The 21,711-nt window shown below is 45.4% G+C and overlaps 1 protein-coding gene across 1 annotated transcript in view; it reads right to left on the reverse strand.

Annotated features, from left to right (window-relative positions):
• Window positions 1-21,711, reverse strand: part of kcp (kielin cysteine rich BMP regulator) — a 110,586-nt gene that overhangs the window by 11,275 nt on the left and 77,600 nt on the right. Inside the window, exons 30-49 of the mRNA XM_055653236.1 lie at window positions 21,406-21,499; window positions 20,367-20,549; window positions 19,831-20,001; window positions 18,926-19,102; window positions 18,106-18,188; window positions 17,807-17,897; window positions 16,890-16,972; window positions 15,788-15,961; window positions 13,187-13,366; window positions 10,677-10,941; window positions 10,230-10,312; window positions 9,148-9,315; window positions 8,198-8,291; window positions 7,005-7,178; window positions 4,844-4,926; window positions 3,818-3,938; window positions 2,695-2,777; window positions 712-811; window positions 367-455; window positions 148-250 (exon numbers count right to left, since the gene is read on the reverse strand). Of these exons, the coding sequence (XP_055509211.1) occupies window positions 148-250; window positions 367-455; window positions 712-811; window positions 2,695-2,777; window positions 3,818-3,938; window positions 4,844-4,926; window positions 7,005-7,178; window positions 8,198-8,291; window positions 9,148-9,315; window positions 10,230-10,312; window positions 10,677-10,941; window positions 13,187-13,366; window positions 15,788-15,961; window positions 16,890-16,972; window positions 17,807-17,897; window positions 18,106-18,188; window positions 18,926-19,102; window positions 19,831-20,001; window positions 20,367-20,549; window positions 21,406-21,499 (2,599 nt within the window). The remainder of the gene's footprint in view (window positions 1-147; window positions 251-366; window positions 456-711; window positions 812-2,694; window positions 2,778-3,817; window positions 3,939-4,843; window positions 4,927-7,004; window positions 7,179-8,197; window positions 8,292-9,147; window positions 9,316-10,229; window positions 10,313-10,676; window positions 10,942-13,186; window positions 13,367-15,787; window positions 15,962-16,889; window positions 16,973-17,806; window positions 17,898-18,105; window positions 18,189-18,925; window positions 19,103-19,830; window positions 20,002-20,366; window positions 20,550-21,405; window positions 21,500-21,711) is intronic.

Raw genomic sequence — 21,711 nt, forward strand, 5'->3', positions numbered from 1 at the left:
AATCGAACTCTATCAGCAGGCCCAGAACAGACCCAGACATAGGGCAAGGAAAGTTCCAGTAATGACAAGTGCAGAAGACTATCAAGGTGCAATGCTCACCGAAGACCATGCATCCAAACCTGGTGCCTGGTCACCTGTCTGCCTTACCTTGGCACTCATAGCAGCATCTTCCTGGTGATCGGACTTTGATAAGGCCGTCATGGCAGATGACGGAGAGACATTCCTCAATGTGGCACTCAACATGCCCGAGCTACGGAAAACCAAACAGAGGAATCAGCAACCGAGAGAGGAATGGCGATGAGTGGGAGCGAACAAAACACGCACAAGGGATGGAGATCGCACAAGATAATTGCAAAGGTCATTTACATTGCAGGAGCATGTGATGCATTCATCAATGGAGTCAGTCCAGGTTTGACCATCAGAAACTCGCTGATTTTCACCCTCGATCACACATTCTGCAGAATAAATAGGAAAGGCTAGTTAGATACAACATAGATGAGACAGCAAGGAAAGCTCCCATGCAACCCTCCCTGAGTAGCCAGAGCACAGAGTAGGAAATATTGGAAGGCTGCCTCTATGGTGCTCTATTAAACACACCTAAAGTTGCAACAGTTTATATTTGTAGCAAAGGTCCAGAAAGAATAGAGTAATAATGAACAAAACCGATTCGCTGGAAGGATAATAAACAGTATTAACAGGAATTAATCCTACCGTCACAGATTGGGCAGCAGGCCCCTGCTGGGGTAAACTGCTCAGAGATCGGGCAGCTGAGCGGGAGGCAACTCTGATGGATGCAGATCCAAGTTAAATCCTGCAACAAACACACCGCAATATGCAACAGGCTGGGTTTACAGGCTGACCCATTCAGAAGCAAGACACGACTGCCCTACTGCCTCTGCTCTCCGGCATAGGAAAGCAAGCAGACTTTGTGCTCATCCCTGCCGCTCACTCATCCCTCAGGATGTTACAATGACTCTACTTGCACCGGAGAAATCATTCAACGCCTGTAGTGTAAGGTACCTTGATAATTCCACATCCTTGTTGGAAGACTGAAATAATGTTTACGTCAGTCCTTCAACAAACCACCGCAGAAGCTGACAGGCTGTGTGCTTATATGGATCACATAGTCTCACATCTGCCACTGCAGGGAGCAGCTTCACATCAGTCCCTGACCTGTCACCTTGTGGCCAGGGTTGCAGGGAGTTGCTTTGCATCCGCCCCTGACCTGTCCCTCTGGCGGTCAGGGCTGACCAGTCTCACACAGACGAGGGGAAGGCGTTTGTACTCGGCTGCATTTGTTTTTAGTGCTCAGGTGGTTACTGTCCACAGTCATAAGGCACAGGTCTGTGTACCAAAGCACATTCCCTGCCACACATGTGGCCAGGGAAAGAGGAGGTAGGGCCGCAATGAAATATTCCTTGCATGCAGGGTATGTGGACAGAGTAGAGCTCGATCCATGCTATTACTAAACCGCCCCAGAGCTGGAGCAGTAACACTGACTGTGCACGTTCTGATGATGTGTGGGATGGCAAGCTAATTTCTCAGGAGCAAGTCGAGTCTTGAAATAAACTCTGAAATCCAGAGGGATCAGTGAACAGCAGGGATGAGCACAGTGCCTGCTCCCTTTCCTTTGCATGTAGACCTGAGGCTGTACCGGTGCTAAGGTTATGCTCAAATAACCCAGATCCACATTTCCATTCATTCTTCTCCCCAGAGTCACTCTGGACTGTTGTCATGGCATTCTCTTCTCCAAAGATCTGGTCCTCTGTCCTACCCCAGGAGAAGTGGTTGAATGTCAGCCTCACACTGTGTGTCAGGGTCCTGTGTCTGTGTTGCCGGTACTGTGAGCAGTGGTCCTGTGCCTTTCTCGCACCATGACTGGTGGTTCTGTGTCAGTGTTAGTACAGTGATGTGGTCGGCTGGTGTCTGACCCGTGCCATGTCTGATCTGTATGTGAGCAGTGATCCTGTGTCTGATCTGTACTATGAGCAGCTCCTGTGTCTGCTCTGCACTGTAATGCCCCTGTCCCACTTAGGAAACCTGAACAGAAACCTCTGGAGACTTTGCGCCCCGCCCAAGGTTTCCGTGCGTTTCCCGGAGGGTTTTGTCAGTCTCCCTACCTGCTTCCACTACCTGCAACCTCCGGCAAGGCAAGGCAAGTTTATTTGTATCGCACCTTTCAACAACAAGGTAATTCAAAGTGCTTTACATAAAACATTATAAGCATTGGAAAGAAACACATATGAAATGACATTTAGATGTAAAGCGATTATTAGATTATTCAGATAAAATAATTACAAAATTAAAAGCAATCAAATAAAATATTTAAAATAGAATAAAACCAGGAATAGAAGTTACAGTGCAATATAGGTAATTAATAAATTGTACTGTTTACTGAAAGGCAGTGGCAAACAGAAAAGTCTTCAGTCTAGATTTAAAAGAGCTGAGAGTTGCAGCAGTCCTGCAGTTTTCTGGGAGTTTGTTCCAGATATGTGGTGCATAAAAACTAAATGCTGCCTCTCCATGTTTAGTTCTGGCTCTGGGGACACAGAGCAGACTCCGGCAACCAACTGCAACCTCCGGGAACCGCACGGAAACCTTGGGTGGGGCGCAAAGTCTCCAGAGGTTTCCGTTCAGGTTTCCTGGCATTACTGGTACATAATCTGTAGTGTTCTCACCTTTTCCAGCTCTTACCTTGCACTGGCAGGTGTAACAGGGATCATCAGTGGCAAGGAGTTCGCTCCCTCCCAGGGCTGTCGTGCAGTTACTCAGTGGCTCTGTGGTAAGAGTGAAAACATTATCATTATAATTGGTCTGCTTTTGATGGCATGTTCTTATTGTTGCTTTAGAAGTTTTACTAAGAAGGGAGCCATCCTAAACCCAGGTATTATGCTCCTTTAAGGAAATATACCACAAGTGTCACACTGTTGGAGAGGCTACACTAAGTGAGCATTGCACTGCAGGAGTGTTAAGCTGACTGCACCGAGGACATGTTGCACTACTGAATGTTCCAGCATTTAAATGTGAGCACCTCTCCTCTCCGACGACCATAAAAGATCCTGCAGAATTATTTCAGAGTTAGGGAGTTAATCCAAGCAACCGAGTCAATATTTCACCAACAGTCAATTAACAATTAGCAAAATGACCAATGATTAACACAATTCTATTTGTAGGGAAATGCTGTATACGACCTACTTGCAATGCTTTCTATATAAAAATAACAAATTACTGACAATTCTTTTGGGTCATTCGGAGATCTTGAAAATACTTTTTTTTCTTTTAACATTAAAGACCGCTCAAATAAAGATACAAAGTGTTGGAGTGGCTCAGTGGATCAGGCAGTATCCTTGGAGAATATGGATAGGTGACGTTTTGGGTCTGGACCTTTCATCTGAAGAAGGGCCCTGACCTGAAACATCACCTATCCATGTTCTTCAGGGATGCTGCCTGACCTACTGAGTTACACCAGCATTTTGTGTTATTCTTAGGAAGGAAGTTCCTTGTTTCTCGACCTTTCAAATAATTGGATTGATGTAATAAATAATAAAAGGCAGTCCTTGGAGATTCCATCCAAGGGAAGTGGACGATGGACAATTTGATAAATATAATTTCAGATTCAGAAGTAACCAACACGAACTTGAGGTTTGGCCAATCTAATGGAATGATTTTATTTGTGGTGATAGCTGGGAGAACAAAAGTGCTTCAAAGATAATGAAATGGTGTAGTGTCTTTGCTTTTCAGGAAGGCCTTTGATTGCATTCCTCTGGAAAATCTGTTACTGAAAACACACTGGGGAATAAAAGGCAACTTTACTCACGGGCACAGCTAGGGCAGCAGTGAGACGGATCTGGGGCAAGGATCAAATCCCTTGGACAGTCCACCAGGCTGGGACACTGACGTTGGTAGCAGCGGAGATGCTGCTCTCCATCCACCATCACCTGTGAAGAGAGGAGGCATTGTTAGTGGGGCAAGGAAGGGCAGGAGCAAAGATGGCAGGGGTCATAGTGCATCTGGGGAAGCTTGTAACATGACTGACCTACTTAGAGTGAGTCTGAGATAAATAGTCTCTCAGCCACACGAAAGGGGTGGAAGATCACAACCTTCACGTGGTCCGCCCTGTTTCGACGAATGAAATCATCCTGGCGTGCACAATCAAATAGAACAAGTTGTCCTACAAATATGGCACGACAAATGCAAGAAGAAGAAGAAGCCACAAGAAAGACCTGGTAAAATTGGTCTTTATTGGTATGACTGTATGGCAATCTGAATTCCATGGTACTTTAATTGGTACATGTGACAATAAACAAACCTTGAACCTTGAATATTCATAAACTGGATCCATACCCCAAACCTGACAAACCTTCAAACGTACCCTCTCAACCATCCTCGATCACTGTAGTCATATTCACAGATAACTGTCCTCATTGCCTCTATGCTCTCAATCATGCACCATTGTCCCCGCAGGGCCCGAGTTCACTGATGTCTACTCCAAGTCATGATGAACCCTCTCAGAAGAATCCGTACTTCCAAACAAGGATCATCGTGCCAAGAATGGAGCTCCTCCCAAACATGACCCTTCTCCCCAGGGTTTCTGTTGGCCCTAATGGACCATCCTGCCAGTGCATGTGCAGCCCCAGTCACACTGTTTTATTGCAATGAACCTGGATGCTTGCCCATCATGCATGTGCCGGGCAATTCTTGTCATCTAAGACCTCACCCAGTTAATCCCATCTCGTGCTACATTGATCTGTAACAGAGCTCTATTTTTTTAAGAATGAGAATGAGAGGACTGCAAATTGAAAGAGCAACCTCGGTCTGGCTCTACTGATAAGACAGCTCTTACCTCACAAGTGCAGATCTCACAGGGATTGTTGTTGGGATGGAAACTCTCGCCTGCGCCGTACACTTGGTGTTCGTAAATACAATCTGCAAAGTATGAAAGATGTAAACGTCACCTTTGTGAGAGCATTTCTAATGCTGGATGGTGATTTTAATTTTTGATGGGACACGAACGCCATTGGCAAGGCCAACATTTAATTACTATTCTTAGCTGCCCAAAAGGTGATTGAAGTGAACCACCTACAATCTGTGAAAATGGTGCTTCACAATTCTGTTAGACAGGCAATTCCAGGATGTTTAACTTAGAAACAAAGGATCAGGAATATACTTCCAAGTCCACATGATGTGACTGGAGATGATTCTTGTCGTTCTGGTTGGTGGAGGCGTTAGCTGTTGAACAAGTCTTGATAAACCGCAGCATTGTACTTTGCAGATGATGCACACTCCAATCGATGCGCTTCAATAAAGGTTGTTGATATTTACAGTAGGTCAAAGATAATCACAAGAAATTACAGATGCTGGAATCTTGAGCAAAACACAAAGAGCTGGAGGAACTCAATGGGTCAGGCAAACACTAAATTAAACTGAACACCAGGTAATTATCCACCAAACCACAATTTCTGATATGATGGGATTAATTAACTAAAGGAGTTTGGGCCTAGAAGCTCTGCATCCTCAGGAAGGTCTGCAAGGAGGACGTGGGACTGAGATGATTGGTGTCCAATCATGGAGTGCTCTTCCCTCGACTACCACTGACTTTAATTTCACTCGGTCTCCTTGATGGCACTCTCAGAAAACGCAGAGTTCAACATCGAGGCAGACCCTCTCACCTTGTCCGTGGGATTCACCCTCTACCCACGTGAGGACCAGGTGGTCTCAGAGGAGCCCAAACTGAGCACCGATGGACATCTTACTGGTGAGCGGTGGTTGAATTGGATAGCTTTTTGTGGAGCTGACACACTCACAGGTATATAAGTGCTACAGCACCACCTGGTCCACTCACTTAACTGAGGTTTTGTATATTTCTCACAGTTCACTTTTCCAGTTAGGTTTATATCATAATAATGAATACATTACACACATTTTAAAATTCAAGTCGTTAATATAAATCTTGACTAGCAGACAGCTCAGTATGGATTTGCGTGACACCCACCAGTAACAGGCTGCCAACCTGAACACACTTCATTCATTGATTCATTTTTCAGTTCTATAACCAACCCCCAATCCCCATATAATTTATGTTTAAAAAAATCTTCACAAATAGTACATTTCTGGAAATCTAAAAAATCTAAAAATTTAACAAAAATCCATGTTTTAATATTAACAACCATGTTTCCAAGACAGTCTAACTGTCTCAGGCCATTGCCGCAAGAATCCCTCAGAACAAAGGACCACGGCTCCAAGACCATCTGCTAATTCATGTCTAATGATCAGAAGGTCAGAAGTGAGGAGCTTGCTGATGAATACACTGTACGAGGTTACATTGTGCCATGACATTGTATTCATGCTATACAGGTGTCAAGATACAACCGTCTCTAACAAATGAAACTCTGATCGTTAATCCTTGCCATTCACAGGCATTACCATCAACAAACTCTCCACCATGAACATCAAAGGGAATAAGACTAACCAGTAGCTTAATTGAACCAGCCACATCAACGGGGCGCTCCAAGAACAGGGTCTGCCATGTGAATGGTTCACTTCCTGAGTCCATCCAGCAGATGCAAGTTAGGAGAGTGATTGAATACTTTCCATTTGTCTCAGGATTCAAAAAGACCAACCACTGGCCGAGTTGTTCCCCTAATGGCACCCCATCCCCCCACAACGTTCACTGCCTCCATTACCAGCACATCGTGGTTGCAGGATGTTCCATTTACTAAATGTAATGCAGCTGCTCAACAAGGCATCATTGACAGCACCTCCCAAACACGTGGCCTCCACCACAAGCCGGACAAAGAGGTTTCAAAGTCTTGCACCATCCTGACTCAGAAGCATGTCACCAATCCTTCATTGACGATAGGTCTAATCCTGGAACACCCTACTCCAGCACCATTGTGGAATACTTGCATTGGAAGGGTTATAGTGGCTCAAGAAAGCGGTTCACATTCACATTCAAAATGACAATTAGGGATGGGCAGTAATTGCACTTTTCTCACTCCACATACCTGCGCAGAGAGGACAACATTCCCCGGTTACATGGATAACGTTATTGCACGGAGTGACGCAATGAATTTCCGAGCAGGTTGTGACTCCGCCCGCACACATACACGTTACACAAGGAACCAAAGGATCGAACCACGTCGCTCCTTCCTGGTATTCCTTCCCGTGGTACACACAGCCTTGCATTGAAGACAAAGAAGGTTAATAAACATCAATGGGAGTGTCCAGACCAAGACATGATTGTCAGATACCATCTTAGAGTGTAGCTTCTCCCACAGCCCAGTCGGCACGAGGCAGCACCCGAGTCCTACTGTCACGGACAGGAAGGCCCTCAGAACTTTCAGCACTCGTTGCCAGGCTCCAGAGTCAAGAGTCAAGAGTCAATTTAATTGTCATTTGGACCCCTAGAGGTCCAAACGAAATGTCGTTTCCACCCTGGAGAGGGAGAAAGGTCAGTTTGTGACCTAAATCCCACCACCCCCAATTCTCATTCAAGTGCAGCCCTCTTTCCAAGTCCCTTTAATATTTCTCCTGTTAGCTATTTCCCCATTTTTTGGCAAATACTCCAACAGCCCTTGAAGAATGGACCCAAAACTCCGTGAGAGCCATTCTCTCTCGCCTGTCTATTTATGCTTTCAACCCAAAGCCAAGGATTTTCCTGAACATTGGTGATACCATTTGTACCCTATCATTTTTTAAACAATTTTAGTAAATCCCTGAACATTTTAACTAAAGAGTCCATCTTCTCCCCACTGGTCTCTCCACCATCCAATAACGTGGGGTGTATTCCACCTGCAGACCCTGCCCTATGCTTACCTGGGTCAGCTGCAGAGGACATCCTGTGGACCCTCTGCATCGGGCAGTGTGAGGCCAGGCTACGTGGGCAGGGTGACCTCAGGGGATGGGAACCCACCCCTGTAATACTGAGCCATTGACACGAGGGAAGGATGTGGGCAGAGCCTCACATCTACAGAGACTCTCACGGCTTTGTAATATTTCCAGATGTGTCCGATATTAACATTAGTTTAAATTGAAGCAAAAGAATGGATGGAGCGTAATAAAAATATCTGCAGCAGGGTTGAGGTGTAGGGTTGCAGGGAAGGGAAGAGAGTTGGAGCATGCAAGAGAGAGTGAGTGAGTGAGCGAGTGGTGTGAGAGGGAGAGAAAGAGGGCGAGAGGGAGGAGAGCAGCTTCTTACCTCGACACTCTGAGCAGCAAGATCCTTCCCGAGTTACCTGCTGCCCACAGCTCAGCATTGGGCACTCAATGGTCAAACAATGAACATTTCCACCCTGCAGCAGGAAGGATTAAACATCACAATGTGAGCTGAATACCTGGCCATCTAACCAAGTAACCCGACATTGAATTCCTGTTCATTTAACAGCCCCTCTGTGTGGCACGAGGGATCTATGAGAGTGCAGCAAGGTTTCCAGTGCAGGGTCTTCAGCCGGTCAGTACTGGGGCAGATTGGGGAGAATATATTATTGCAGGTGGTCTATTCCACATAGCGAGAGAAAATCCATAGCCTCTTCCCACCATCTCAGGCCAGGCCTGGGGAATAGGGAAGACTGGCAGAGAAATAGCCCACCATCCATGCAGCTAGTATGTACTAGAGGTGAAGGGCAGTCCAGCTCCATACACGTCGAGATCAGATTCGTTCAATATGACCGCCCTCTACCCACATTGACTTCACTTTTCCAACTGTGATGCTGCTAGATTTACAGATGAGGGAACAGATTTGGCCTCAGAATTCTTGTGGAATTCCTTCTCATTGGAGCAGGCTTATTATGTGAGTGAGGAAGGGAGATTCAAAGGTTTGTGTAGAAGGCTGGCACGGCATTGGGAAAAGCTGACCTGCTTCACGTGCTTGGTGGAGAACCATGCGGCAGCAGTGAAGTGATCCACACATGAAGTCTCACCACATCCACTGATTGTCCATCTCCTGCTGACTACCAAGAGCAACACTTGCTCTTAATCCACACAGCTTCTTTGTTGCCTTCCCAACACAGGTCTTTACTTGTGACTGGGTTTTCTGGGTCACACCAGAGAACTCTCATCCGTGAGGCCAGTGTGTGAGTGTGCGTTTCAATGGATAGAACATTCCCTAGGAAGCAAACAACAGGAGCTTTGAATTAATTTAGTCCTTACGCTGCATGAACAGTCTCTGCAAGAGTCCGGTTTGAAAGATTCCCGGTGTCGGTAGATATTCTCTTCAAAGTAACAGTCGTGACAAACCGGACAGCACTGGGCAGGGATCTGCGTGGGATATTGGCAAGTGATCTCGCATTGTGGCTCCAAACATGTCACTTTGCCTCGCTGTAGGGGGAGAAAGAGGACACACAGAATGAGAGGGAGGGCCAGGGCAAGAGAGAGAGCAGCACATACAGTACAAGAGAAAGAAATAAAGTACGGTGGGAGCACCTGGGCCAAAGCCAGTCAGCACTACAGGTGTACCTGGGCCAAATCTGAGTGTCAGGTGAGATCAGGGCTGACCGGTGGCGCAGCAGTCGAGTTGCTGCTTTACAGCACTTGCAACGCCTTAGACCCGGGTTCGATACCAACTACCATTTTAATCATCTTGCGAGTGAGATTTTGTGGAACGCGAATGATTGGAACGTTGTGGTTTGCTGTGAATTTAAACCCCATATCAGCAGGAAAAACACTGCCGGTTCGTATATTTACATAATCACATTTTTGCCGATGAAATTTTGATTAAAGTAATCCTAATAAGCAAGCTTATATGTAAAATAGACGACTTCGCTTATGTTTTGTCCCGTCCGGGAGATCCGTCCCGTTGTCGGTGTTGACGGCATTAGAAAGTGGATTTTTAATTTTACTCCAGCGCTTCAATTGTCCCGCAGTATTTAAAAAAAAATTCACAGAACGGCAGTCGGAACGATTGTTCAGCATTAAGTAGCAGCCCGAGAAAATATATCTCGGACAGGCAGGAGAAAACGGCATTTTAATCCCGCCCCCCTCCTCAAAGGTGCCAAAGTCGCGCACAAGGCCAGTGACAGAACTGCAGCGCCGCTGAAGGTAAGTTTTGTAACATACCTAATTAAATGGCGGTGCTGGCTTGAGGGGCCGAATGGCCTACTCCTGCACCCATTGTCTATTACATAGATTAACCTCCTCCTGTGTTCCTGGGCACCCTATGGGCCACTCTGCCTCTTAATGAGCAGTAGGTCCCAGGGACTTTCTACTGTGATTGACATTAATTGGTTACTCACTGTACACACACACTTGTGGCAGGGATTAGTGGCTGAAATCCAATGTGATCCTTCTGCATAATGTCTTCCTTGGTGGGTGCAGACTGTGGAAAGAAAACAAAATACAACTTTACATATCTCATTCATCACTGACACATCCGTCCACTGGTGATAGCCCCCCTAATTTACCCATTTAAGGGCCTAATTGTGACATAGCGGACCCATGGTCAACTGCCCTTTCTCTAACAGATTAGTTCAGTTTAGTTTATTGTCACATGTACCGAGGTGCATTTAAAAGTTTTTGTTACGAGCTATCCAGTTAGCAGAAAGACAATGATTACAATCGAGCCATTTACAGTGTATACGTAGATACATGATAAAGAAATAACGTTTAGTGCAAGATAAAGCCAGCAAAGTCCGATCAAGGACTCAACGTTTGTTCCTATTCTCCTCAGACGTGGGACGTACCTGGGCACTCTGGACAACACTGGCCTGGTTTAGTGATCGCTTCTGGACAGGTCACCTGAGGGCACACAACCTCCACACACAACACGTTCCCATTGCGGCAGCTGCAGCGTTTACAGGGGTCAGATGGAAGAAAGAAGGTGTCGCGGTTCATGTATTCCAAGCCCTCAAAGGAACAACGGTTGCAGACGGGACAACAGCTGGTGCTGGCCACTGGATGGGTGCACTGCTCGGAACAAGGCTTCTGCCAGCAGCTCACCACCTCCGCCTGTGGATGGAAAAGTGGACAACAGACTAAGTACCAAATCGGAGCAGGACACCCAGCCTGCTATAATTGGCTGCTCGCACTTAGCCCAACAATCCTGCTCTTCACATGATACCCTCATAGACCTGCCTCCTGATATGGCTCTATACCCCAGCCCCAATAACCTGGCTCCTTCCTCACCTCTTCTACATGCAGTCAGTTGAACCTCCCCTTGCACATTTATCCCTTTCAGCTTGTCTCTTCACAACTGGGACTGACTACTCGCAGTCCTTTTACACTCAGGCTTTCACAAGGGCGACACGGTGATGCAGCAGTAGAGCTGCTGCCTTACAGCGCCAGAGACCCTGGTTCAATCCTGACTACAGGTGCTATCTGACTACAGGTTTATACATTCTCCCCGTGACCCCGTAGGTTTTCTCTGGGATCTCCGGTTTCCTCCCACACTCCAAAGACGTACAGGTTTGTAGGTTAATTGGCTTTGGTAAAATTGTAAATTGTCCATAGTGTGTGTAGTTTGGTGCTGGTGTACGGGGATCGCTGGTCGGCCTTGACTCAGTGGGCCGAAGGGCCTGTTCGCTCACTGTATCTCTAAACTAAATTTTCAATCCCACTCCTCCCACAGCCCTGGTGCACTCAAGCCATTAATCACTATCCTGCCACAGCCTGCACGAAATATAGATTGGGGCCTCTGACCTTCACAATCTTTTTCAATGACCATTGAGGGAACTGAGAAAAAGATGTGGCCAGATTTGGTGACAACATAAAGCAATTTTTAATGCAGGCTGTGAAGAAGGCACAAAATAAATAACAAAGGCATAAATATAGGTGTAGTGATTGGGCAAGAAGATACAGATGGAGTATTATATGGAGAATTATGAAAATATTGAATATGATGGTTGACCCAAAAGAATCCAGTTTGACAAGTGGAATGTTCTATTGGACAAGAGGTGAGCACAATGAAACATGTAAAATAGCCAGGAAGGTTTGACAGGATGATGGCAAGAGACTACTCCTCTGAAAGGTCTTAAACTGGAGGCTGCATTTCAGGGTAAGGGATCAGTAATTTAGGATGAAGGAGAATTTTCTTTAAACAAAGGGCTATGAGATTTTGGACTTCTCTACCTTAGAAGACCGGGAGTGTTTTCTTGATGAGTATGTTCATGGTGCGATCAATTGATTTTATGGCTGCAGGTGGGCAGCACAGTGGCACAGCGGTAGAGTTGCTGCCTTACAACACCCGGTTTAATTCTGACGACGGATGCTGTCGGTATGGAGTTTGCACGTTCTCTCTGTGACCACGTGGGTTTTCTCTGGGTGCTCCGGCTTCCTCCTACATTCCAAAGGCGTGCGGGTTGGCAGGTTACTTGGCTTCTGTAAATTGTCCCTAGAGTGTAGGATAGAACTAGTGTATGGTGTGCTTGTTGGTTGGCGCAGGCTCAGTGGGCCGAAGGGCCTGTTTCCATGATGTATCTCTAAACTAAAGAAACACTACACTTGGAAGAGCTGAGACTCCTCCTAGCAGGCAAAGCAGATCACTTCCAAAAGACGTGGTCTGCATTTATGGAACTATTACAAGCATAAGGAACAATAATAAGTTAAAACATAAAGGCTACCAGGACCTGGTAATGGGGGGTATAAAATAAATTTTTAATAAAAACACGGTTGGTATATCCTTTTTTTGCGGAGTTTTGTGTTACAATAGAGCGATTGATTTTCCTTTCTTCTTTTTTTTCTTTTCTTTCTAGGGTCTTATTTCTTTTCTTTACTTCCTTCTCTAATTCCTTCCCTAAGGGGTTCTCTTCTCCCAACACTTTCCTGCACCTTCACGATTCTTGCTTACTTTCCTTACTTCTTTTATTTCTATCTTTTTTAAAGCTCAAAAAATGAAGTGGTACAACATAATGTAATAAGATATATGCGATGTATTAATGTGATTTACTGTACTGCTAATAAAAATAAAATTTAAAAAATAAATAAATAAATAAACTAAAGTGAATGAGAGCCAAGATGGGGAGTTAATGTAGAAGTTCAGGAAGAGACTCTTTGGCCCATTTCCTTTCTTTCACTTTACACTTACTGCTTCAGTCACCGTCTCCACTTCCTTTCTCACGTTCTATAATTTCATGAATTTAATCTCCTTGCACAACCCATGTATAATGTGGATAGAGTTCATTTGGTTTCTGGAGCTGTTGTTCTTTTCTTGCATCCCAGATCATCCTGACCTAGTCATCCCGACCTGGCTACTTACCAGACAAGTGCACTTTGAGCATTTCTCCGAGGGCGAGTTGAAGGTGGCTCCATTCTCATACACTCTGCCTTGGTAGCGGCAAATCCCTGTACACTGCGGGCAGCATTCGCCGTGAGGAGTCACTGGGTTCTCGCATGGCACGGACGGGCAGGACGTAGACTCACAGCTGACCGCTCCATTCTGGAATAGGGAATCATAATGGCGTAAACATTGTGAGCAGATGTAACTGAGAAGCACGCGAGGCAAAGCAAGAAGCTGGCTGTCAGGCCTTTAGTTTAGAAACCCCAGCAAAGACAGCTGTGCTGTGGGATCCAAATAAAAGTCTGGAATAAAAACTGAAATGTTGGAGCAACTCAGCCAGCTGTGTTATGAGGCAGCAATGACAAATTAACAACTGTGAGTCAACAAGACATCCCTTGGGGCAGGGATTGGATAGGTAGGGGGGGGGGGGGGGGGGGGGGGGGGGGGGTGAGGGGGTGAGGGTTCTGAGAAACTCACTCAGAGGCAACCTCCAAATACATAATTGAAAAATCCCCAATCAAGTGTATGACCTCTACCACCCCCCCCGGAGGAACTCCCTGCATTGCACATGGAAATCTCAGGATTAAAGTCATCATTCACCAGCACTGAAGGAGGACCTTCAGCGAATAGACTTGTCACCTCCTTCTGAAAGAGCGAAGGGCAATCAGAGATGCTCCTTACCTTCACCCTCACTGTGATACACGCTTGACAGCAAGGCCCACACCTTGCATAGAAATTAAAATATCAAATCTGCATCCCACTTCTGACTGGCTTTCATATTACATTCAAGGCCTCCAATGACTATGTCAGAGTAACTGTGCCCCTTATGCTGATCATTGAAAAGGCGATACATTCCTTAATGTACAGACTATGAGGCTGAATAATGGAGGCTCAGCCTCCAGTATATTATAGGGCACCTGACCACAGCCCTGCCTAACAGTGGGATATTGGTGAACTCTCTATCGACCTGTATTTGTTCTCTACCGCGGTCTGGAAAATGATGCTCAGAGGCAGTCCCACCTCTTGCTTCCCTACAGCAAGGCTCAGCAACACACCTCAGCAGTAGAATTGCGGACCTCTTCCTCTGGGGAGTTGCTGATATTCTTGCCACCTGCCGCTGCACTGACAGGTATTGGAAATTTGTGCGTGGGAATGGCGAGGTAGGACCCAAATCCAATCACCTCAAGTGCAGTATTTCTAAAGTATCTCACTAAACCTGGGGCAGCACAGTGATGCAGCGGTAGAGCTGCTGCCTTACAGCCCCAGAGATCCAGGTTCAATCCTGACTATGGGTGTTGTCTGTATGGAGTTTGTACATTATCCCTGTGAATGCATGGGTCTTCCCCAGGTGCTCTGATTTCCTCACACATTCCAAAGGTTTGTACATTAATTGGCTTCAGTAAAATTGAAAATAGTGTGTAGGATAGTGTTGGAGTATGGGGATAGGTGGTCAGAATGGACTTGGTGGGCCAAAGGACCTGTTTCCACACCGTATCTCTAAAGTCTAAACTCAGGATCTTGTGACAACTTCTGCAGCCTCAAAGATCAAAGATCAATAAGCCAGTCGTTTCAAAATAAATCAGCACCCGTAATAAACTTGCACTGGACTCTGGGTGAGACAAGTAGACAAGATAATGGAATCCTGTCACATATTGCAGTCTCCGATTTCATATTTTAGGGTAGCATAGTGGCGCAGCTGGTAGGGCAGCTGTCACATAGTGTAAGAGACCTCTATTCGATCCTGACCTTGGGTGCTGTCTGAGGGGTGTTCGCACATTCTTCAGATGACTGCTTGGGTTTCTTCCCACATCCCAAAGACGTGTGGGTTTGGAAATGAACTGGCTTCTGTAAAATGGCCCCTAGTGTATCGAGAGTAGATACAAAAGTGGGATAGCATGAAGGACTGAAGGACCAGTTTCCATACAGTATATTTAAACCAAGCAATTCAAAAGACCTAAGCCTAGGATATCAAGTCCCAGCAGGACAAGCTGTGAAAACGGAATCAACTGATCAAGTCATCTGTAAGCTGCTACAGTAAGATAACCAATTATGGTTTAAAAATCCACTTTGATTCACTACTAGAAGAAAGCTGTCACCCTTGTTCAGTTGCCTTATATGTGACTTCAGTCTGAAGATATGTTGCCAGTTTTGTTACAAATTGTTATTGTAATCAAACACTTCAGATGCAAAAAATGTCAGATGCTTGAAACGGAAATAATTTTTCAATTAATCTTTCAGATAAAAAGTTCTGATGAAACATCTTTGATCTGAAATGTTAACTGATTCTCCTTCCACAGATGCTGCACGACCTGCCGAGTGTTTCTGGCATTTTTAGTTTTTATGTCAGATGTAAATGTGAAGTTGGGGGACAAGGGATTGCAGAGGGTGGAACCTCAGCCATCAAATATCTGTGGAGACACAGGAACAGTCAATAGTTCACTGTCAGGACACTGCAGGACCAGTCAATAGTTCAAGTCAAACATCAGGACACTGCAGGGTCAATGTGAAGCTAGTCAGAATAACAACATGGATGTTACAAACAAAACTGCATCAGGATAGATTGGTGTCAATATTCCTTACCACACAGAGGCAGTGGTTGCACTTGTTGCTTGGGTCTGGGAATCTTTCACCATTTTTACAGTCTCTCTCTTTGTACTGACAGCCCGCACACACTGGACAGCCGCAGTGATTGATTGCAGGATGACGGCACGTCACCTTCTTGCACTGCTTGGTGTCACAGATCACTTGCCCCTTCTAAAGTGAGGGAAAAAATGAAACATTATTGTATTTGTACTCAGTCTCAGCTCAACCTATCGCATAATACATCAGCCATCCCTGGACTCATCGCCCTTCCAACCACTATTCTCGGTACAAGCCCAAACCATCATAGTGTCCACTCAAACACTATATTGATTTACTGCTAAAACATGGTACTGACTGCCACTCAAACATGATATTAATTACCCAGTTAAGCACGGTTCGCACTGCCTACTCAAGCACAAGAACAAAACAATTACAATGCCAACCGTCCACTCAACCATGGTGCCAATTTGCTCATTCATACACAGTACCAATTCCTCACTCAACCACAGTATGCATTACTCATGCAAACATGGTACCAATTGCCCCGTCAATGATGGTACAGTAAAACACCTATAATCTGCTATCCCATTGTCAGAAAATCAACTGCTGAAGAAGCATCTCCACCCGAAACTTCACATTCCTTTTTCCCAGAGATGCTGCCTGACCCGCTGAGTTACTCCAGCTTTTTGTGTCTGTTTCAGCATCTGCCTCACTTTAAAGTTTCCACTCTTCATTTTTTCACATGCCTTCCCTGTAAGCAACCATGCTCCCTTTAACTACACCTGGGCTCTCTTTCCATGCTCTTTATATTGAGTTGAAGCCTCTGTTTAACATCTTGTCAAAAAGATAGGATGTTGGATACTATGCCATTCTATCACCACTTGGATATCTCGTCAAGTCAAGGCAAGAGAGTTTATTGTCATGTGTCCCAGATAGGACAATGAAATTCTTGCCTGCACTGATAGGGTTGGGAAGACACACATACTTACCATTCATTCATGGCTGGCACTGTATACACATCTCTAGGTCAACAATTAAAGGCACTAAAAGCCCTGAATGTCCTTACACCGACACAGACCGTGGGGCAGGAGGACCTTACCCAGCACTGACACTCCTCACATCTCCCTTTGGGGGCAGGGAATGTCACTCCATCTGCATAATCTTCACCTTGGAAATGACAACCTTAAAAATAAAAGACAGAGAAAATATCGATGTTCAAAGAAACATGTGGATTCTTTTACAGAAACCGCTGAAAGGTAACATTCAGGGGAGACTTTTCTTGAAAGAGGACTTGAGTATCGGAGTAAGGATGACAATTCAATTACATGGGGCTTTGCTTTAAGACCACACCTGGAGTATTGTGATATATTTGCTTCAGAGGAAGTGCAGCGAAGATGAACGAACATTGGTAGATATAGGGGTGGAAGAAGAGATTGAGCAGGGTAGGCTTCTGTTCAGGAGTCTGGAAGAATGAGAAATAGCCTCATCGAAACTAAGAAATTCCTGCGGTTCAATATTTTACAAGAAAAAGGATGTCTCCTCTGGGTAAGAAATCGAGCATTAGGGGGTCACAGTCACAAACTAAGGAGCAGGATGTTTAGGACTGAGATGGGGAGCAATTATTTCCCAAAGAGGAGGTGAATCCTTTTAATTCTATAGCCTTTGAGGGTTGTGTAAATTCAGACATTGATTGCATTCAGAACAAAGATGAACAGATTTCTGGTTATGAAAGGAATCAAGGAAATGGTAAATAGTGCAAGAAAACAGTGTCAAGGAAGAAGCAATGAACTTGTTGAGTGGTGGAGCTGGTCCGACCGGTCAAATGGCCAATTCCTACTTCATCTGATAAAGGGCCTTCGACCTGAATTGACATCTCTATTCCTCCTTCCACCAATGCTGTCTGACTTGCTGAAATTTCCAACATTTTCGGTGTTCATTTCCAATCTCCAGCATCTCCAGTCATTTTGATTTTGATGAAGACCAGGCAATCAGATTATGATGGGGATTTCCACTCACCGTCACACTGGGGACAATCACAGGGTCCAGTAATTGGGTGGGGGCAAGGTGCTGGAGCACACAGCTTCTTCACACACTGCACAGAGCCCATCTGAAATACAATGCAGAGCACAGCTATAAATGGACTGAGGGGGTTCCAACTTGCGTCTGATAGGTGAAAGGAGGAGAGGAGAAGATGTGGTGGGATGAGAGAATAGAGATAGGGTTGTGAGGATAGGCAGTGATGGAGGGAATATGCGAGTAGATGGCTCAACCCCTCCCAGCCCTCACCTCGTCTCCCATATGCTGCTATTACTCACCCGGCAGGTACACTGAGAACACAAGTCACTTGGGTCTGCGAATGTCTCTCCATTGCTGATACCAACACCAACATAGTAACAGCCTGTGAATACCAGATTGCTTGTAAGAGGCACAATTACATAGAACACAACACTAATAACAATTTTACCAAAGAATTTCCATCACACAAAAAAACTACTTGGCCCAAACAGTGACATTGGTGTTAATACTCAATCCGCCAACACTAGGTTTTTGTCACCCTATTGGTGAACCTTTCCCTTCCTTGTTTAGCTAGCTTTTCAGTGGATAAGTTGCCTTTTCATCCAGCTACACCTTGGGATCGTGCATTCCATTTTCTTCCATAGACAGGGTACGTTTCTCCAACCATTGCACATTGTTATGCCTCCCTTTCGCCTTCTCTTAGCGATTATCGGTACTGGTGTCACTCATAAATTCATAAGTGATAGTAGAATTAGGACATTCGGCCCATCAATTCTACTCCACTGATCTATCACTACTAACCCCATTCTCCTGCCTTCTCCCCATAACCCCTGCCCGGTCCCTCTTGGGGCGAAGAGTACTTTTGCTGTTGACACTGTTGCCCCCCTACTTGGACATGTCTGTAGGCTGATCAATATCTCTAAACCTCTCTTCCTCAGGGAGCTAACCATACACAGCCCACTGTCCCTTTCCCTCTGTAAGTGAGATGTCTACACACTGAACCCTGCTCTTCCTGCACCGATGTCTCTCAATCTCTCTCTTGCAGCTGACATAGTTGCGTCTTAGTCTCTCTCCCTCCTAGTACACCGAGGGCTTATCCTTATAAAGTAAGGTATTTACCTTCACACACAGGGCAGCACCGAGTGGGGAGGTTGATGGGATGGCTGCAACCTGGGTTGTAACATGGTCTCCTAGAACAGCTGACAAATCCGTTCATACACTCACAGCGGGCGCAGGGATCCAAGGGCCCAGGAAACTCCTGGCCATTGAGATAGTCCACCCCCATGTAATTACAACCTGGAAAGGGCAAGGGGACAAGGTCAGGAGATACAAAAGCACAGGGTGAACTGGAAAGCAGGAACATTACTCCAGAGGAAGCTGGTCAACAATCCACCCCCTCTGGAAAGTCAGCAGGAAAGCCCCCAAAATAGCTAAAAACCCTTATCACTAAATGATCACAAAGAATTTTCTGTGCAGAAGCCAGCTACACAATGTAACCGGTCAGTGCTGAATCATTTGCTCCATATTCGCCTCCTTCTACTGCTCCCTAAATCCCCATTAATATCCCCTTCATTTCAGCAAGAAATGTCCTAATCCAAAAGCAGCAGGAAACTGACAGCAACCACTTCCACACAAATTGTTAGAAAAATTCCCACTAATAAATAGCAGGAAAATACTTTAGTGTACCCAAAATATTTAGTGGAGAATTACAAATTAAATGCACCCCTACACTAGCCACCACTAGAAAATTTAAAACAAAAACAAATCAGGATATACCATCCCACCAGTCCTAAAGAAATTTCCTTGGGGGACCAGACGCGGAACAGACTGGGCTGAATGGCCTGATTCTACTCCGGAGTCTTAATCTTATGAAATCCCTCCAACCTCAGCAGGAAATGATTTTGCCACATTTCAGAAGGTGAAAGGCCATAGTCTGATCGCTCAATTATAAAATGAACCAACGGATCAGTCAGAATTGATGAAGACAAATGATTACAGTGATGTTGAGTTAAAGTCTGTCGTACCATCGCAGGCCCTGCAGCAGCGGTCCTGTGTGGGAAAGGGACAATCCAGCACGGGACAGGGTCTCTTCTCACACAGCACACTGCCCTCTCTGCACTCACAAACGTTGCAGCCATCTGACACATCGGCAAATTGTTCTCCATTTGCAAATTCTTTTCCACCCAGCAGACAGCCTGAAATGGAAAATCATTAGTCTGAGGTACCCGCCACACCCAGGATATGCTGTGTCTATTATGTTCCTCAGTCCGTCCTGACCCCAAGCACAGCTGAACCCACCACCCACCCCAATCCTGTGACTACCTCACCCCAAGCAGAATTAAATTATCCTTCATCATATTCTCAAATCCTTTCGCTCATGCACAAAATATAAACAAATGCCTCCCCCAAAAACATGCGCGCCACTCAAACCGTCTCCCCCCCCCCCCAATATCCACACTGCAGCTCCACCCTGTATGTGGCCCCTCTCACTGACTCCTGTTTCCCTTGGCAAAAGGAACTCGCAGCCACTCGCAGCCCCCTCCCTCCGTGTAATCGTTACCGTCACATGTGCGGCAGCAATCCTGCAGGATGGGGTGTGAGCACTGCAGGGGGGCGCATGGCTTCCTCTGACACGTGACCGTGCCATTGTTGCACATACAGGAGCGACACTTGTCCAATGGGTCGTAGAAATGCTGCGTGTGTATGTAAAGAATGCCAGTGTACTGGCATTCAGCTGGTGGAGCTGGTACACAGAAAACAGGACATCAATAGGGTGCAAAAGTTAAGTCCCATATGTCACAATGCAACACTGATAATCCCACGTCACCTCAAAATGCAACACTATATATCCCACACCCTTACTGCAACACTATACATCCCACACGCTACTGCAACACTATATATACAGCACCCTTACTGCCACACTATATATCCTAGACTCTCACTGTAATACATATGTATCCCACACCCTCACTGTAACACTAATGCATCACATATCCTCACAGTAACACTGATGTATCCAACATGCTTACTGGAATGATGATAGATCCCACTAACAGTTTGATGATGATATTCCACACACAACCCAGTTATTCCACACCCTCTCTGAATCAATGATACATTACACACCCTCACTGTAACAATGAAATGCCCCTCATCCCTCAATGATAACATTGATACATTCCAAACATTTAGTACACCTCACCATAACATTGATATATCTCACATCCCTTATCGATTACGCTGATATATCCCGCACTCTCATAATAATCTTCCATAATATTTTATGATATATTGCATGAATCTCAATGTAATCATGTGATAGGAGCAGAATTAGGCCATTCTGCCCATCAAGTTTATATCATTCAATCATGGCTGATCAGTCTCTCTTTCAGAACCCCATTCTCCCCATAATTCTCTGATAAGGCTCTAGATCTTTCACTGTAACCGTTTTAAGTATCCTCTTCTTTAGTTTGCCTCCTGATATACCCACTGCAGATAGTAAATGTTGCCAGTATGCCCATGGGGCCCAGAGTTTGAGTACCGCCTTGATACACTGCAAGCCTTGCTGGGGATATTCAGCTCATACCTATACCCACCTGGACATTGAAGGCAGCAGCTTCCCGGCAGGAGGAATGGGTCATTGCACAACAAAGGAGGACACCTCCTCGACAGGCACTGCACGTTCCCATTCTACAAAGAGATAACAAGTTATGCAGAGAAATATTGATGTTGAAACACAACGTTACAGGAAGAGTGGTTCTAAATGTAGTTTAGAAACATGAATTAACCATAGTGGCCTCTGGCTGTAGTGTTGAAAGACTGGAAAGTTTGTAGAATAAGTGTTTTAGGTTCATTAATTTAGTTTTATGGTTAAATTCTTACCCACTCAGTTTTACATTGAA

Source organism: Leucoraja erinacea, chromosome 22, assembly GCF_028641065.1.
Source record: "Leucoraja erinacea ecotype New England chromosome 22, Leri_hhj_1, whole genome shotgun sequence".
NCBI classification, from domain to species: Eukaryota; Metazoa; Chordata; class Chondrichthyes; order Rajiformes; family Rajidae; genus Leucoraja; species Leucoraja erinaceus.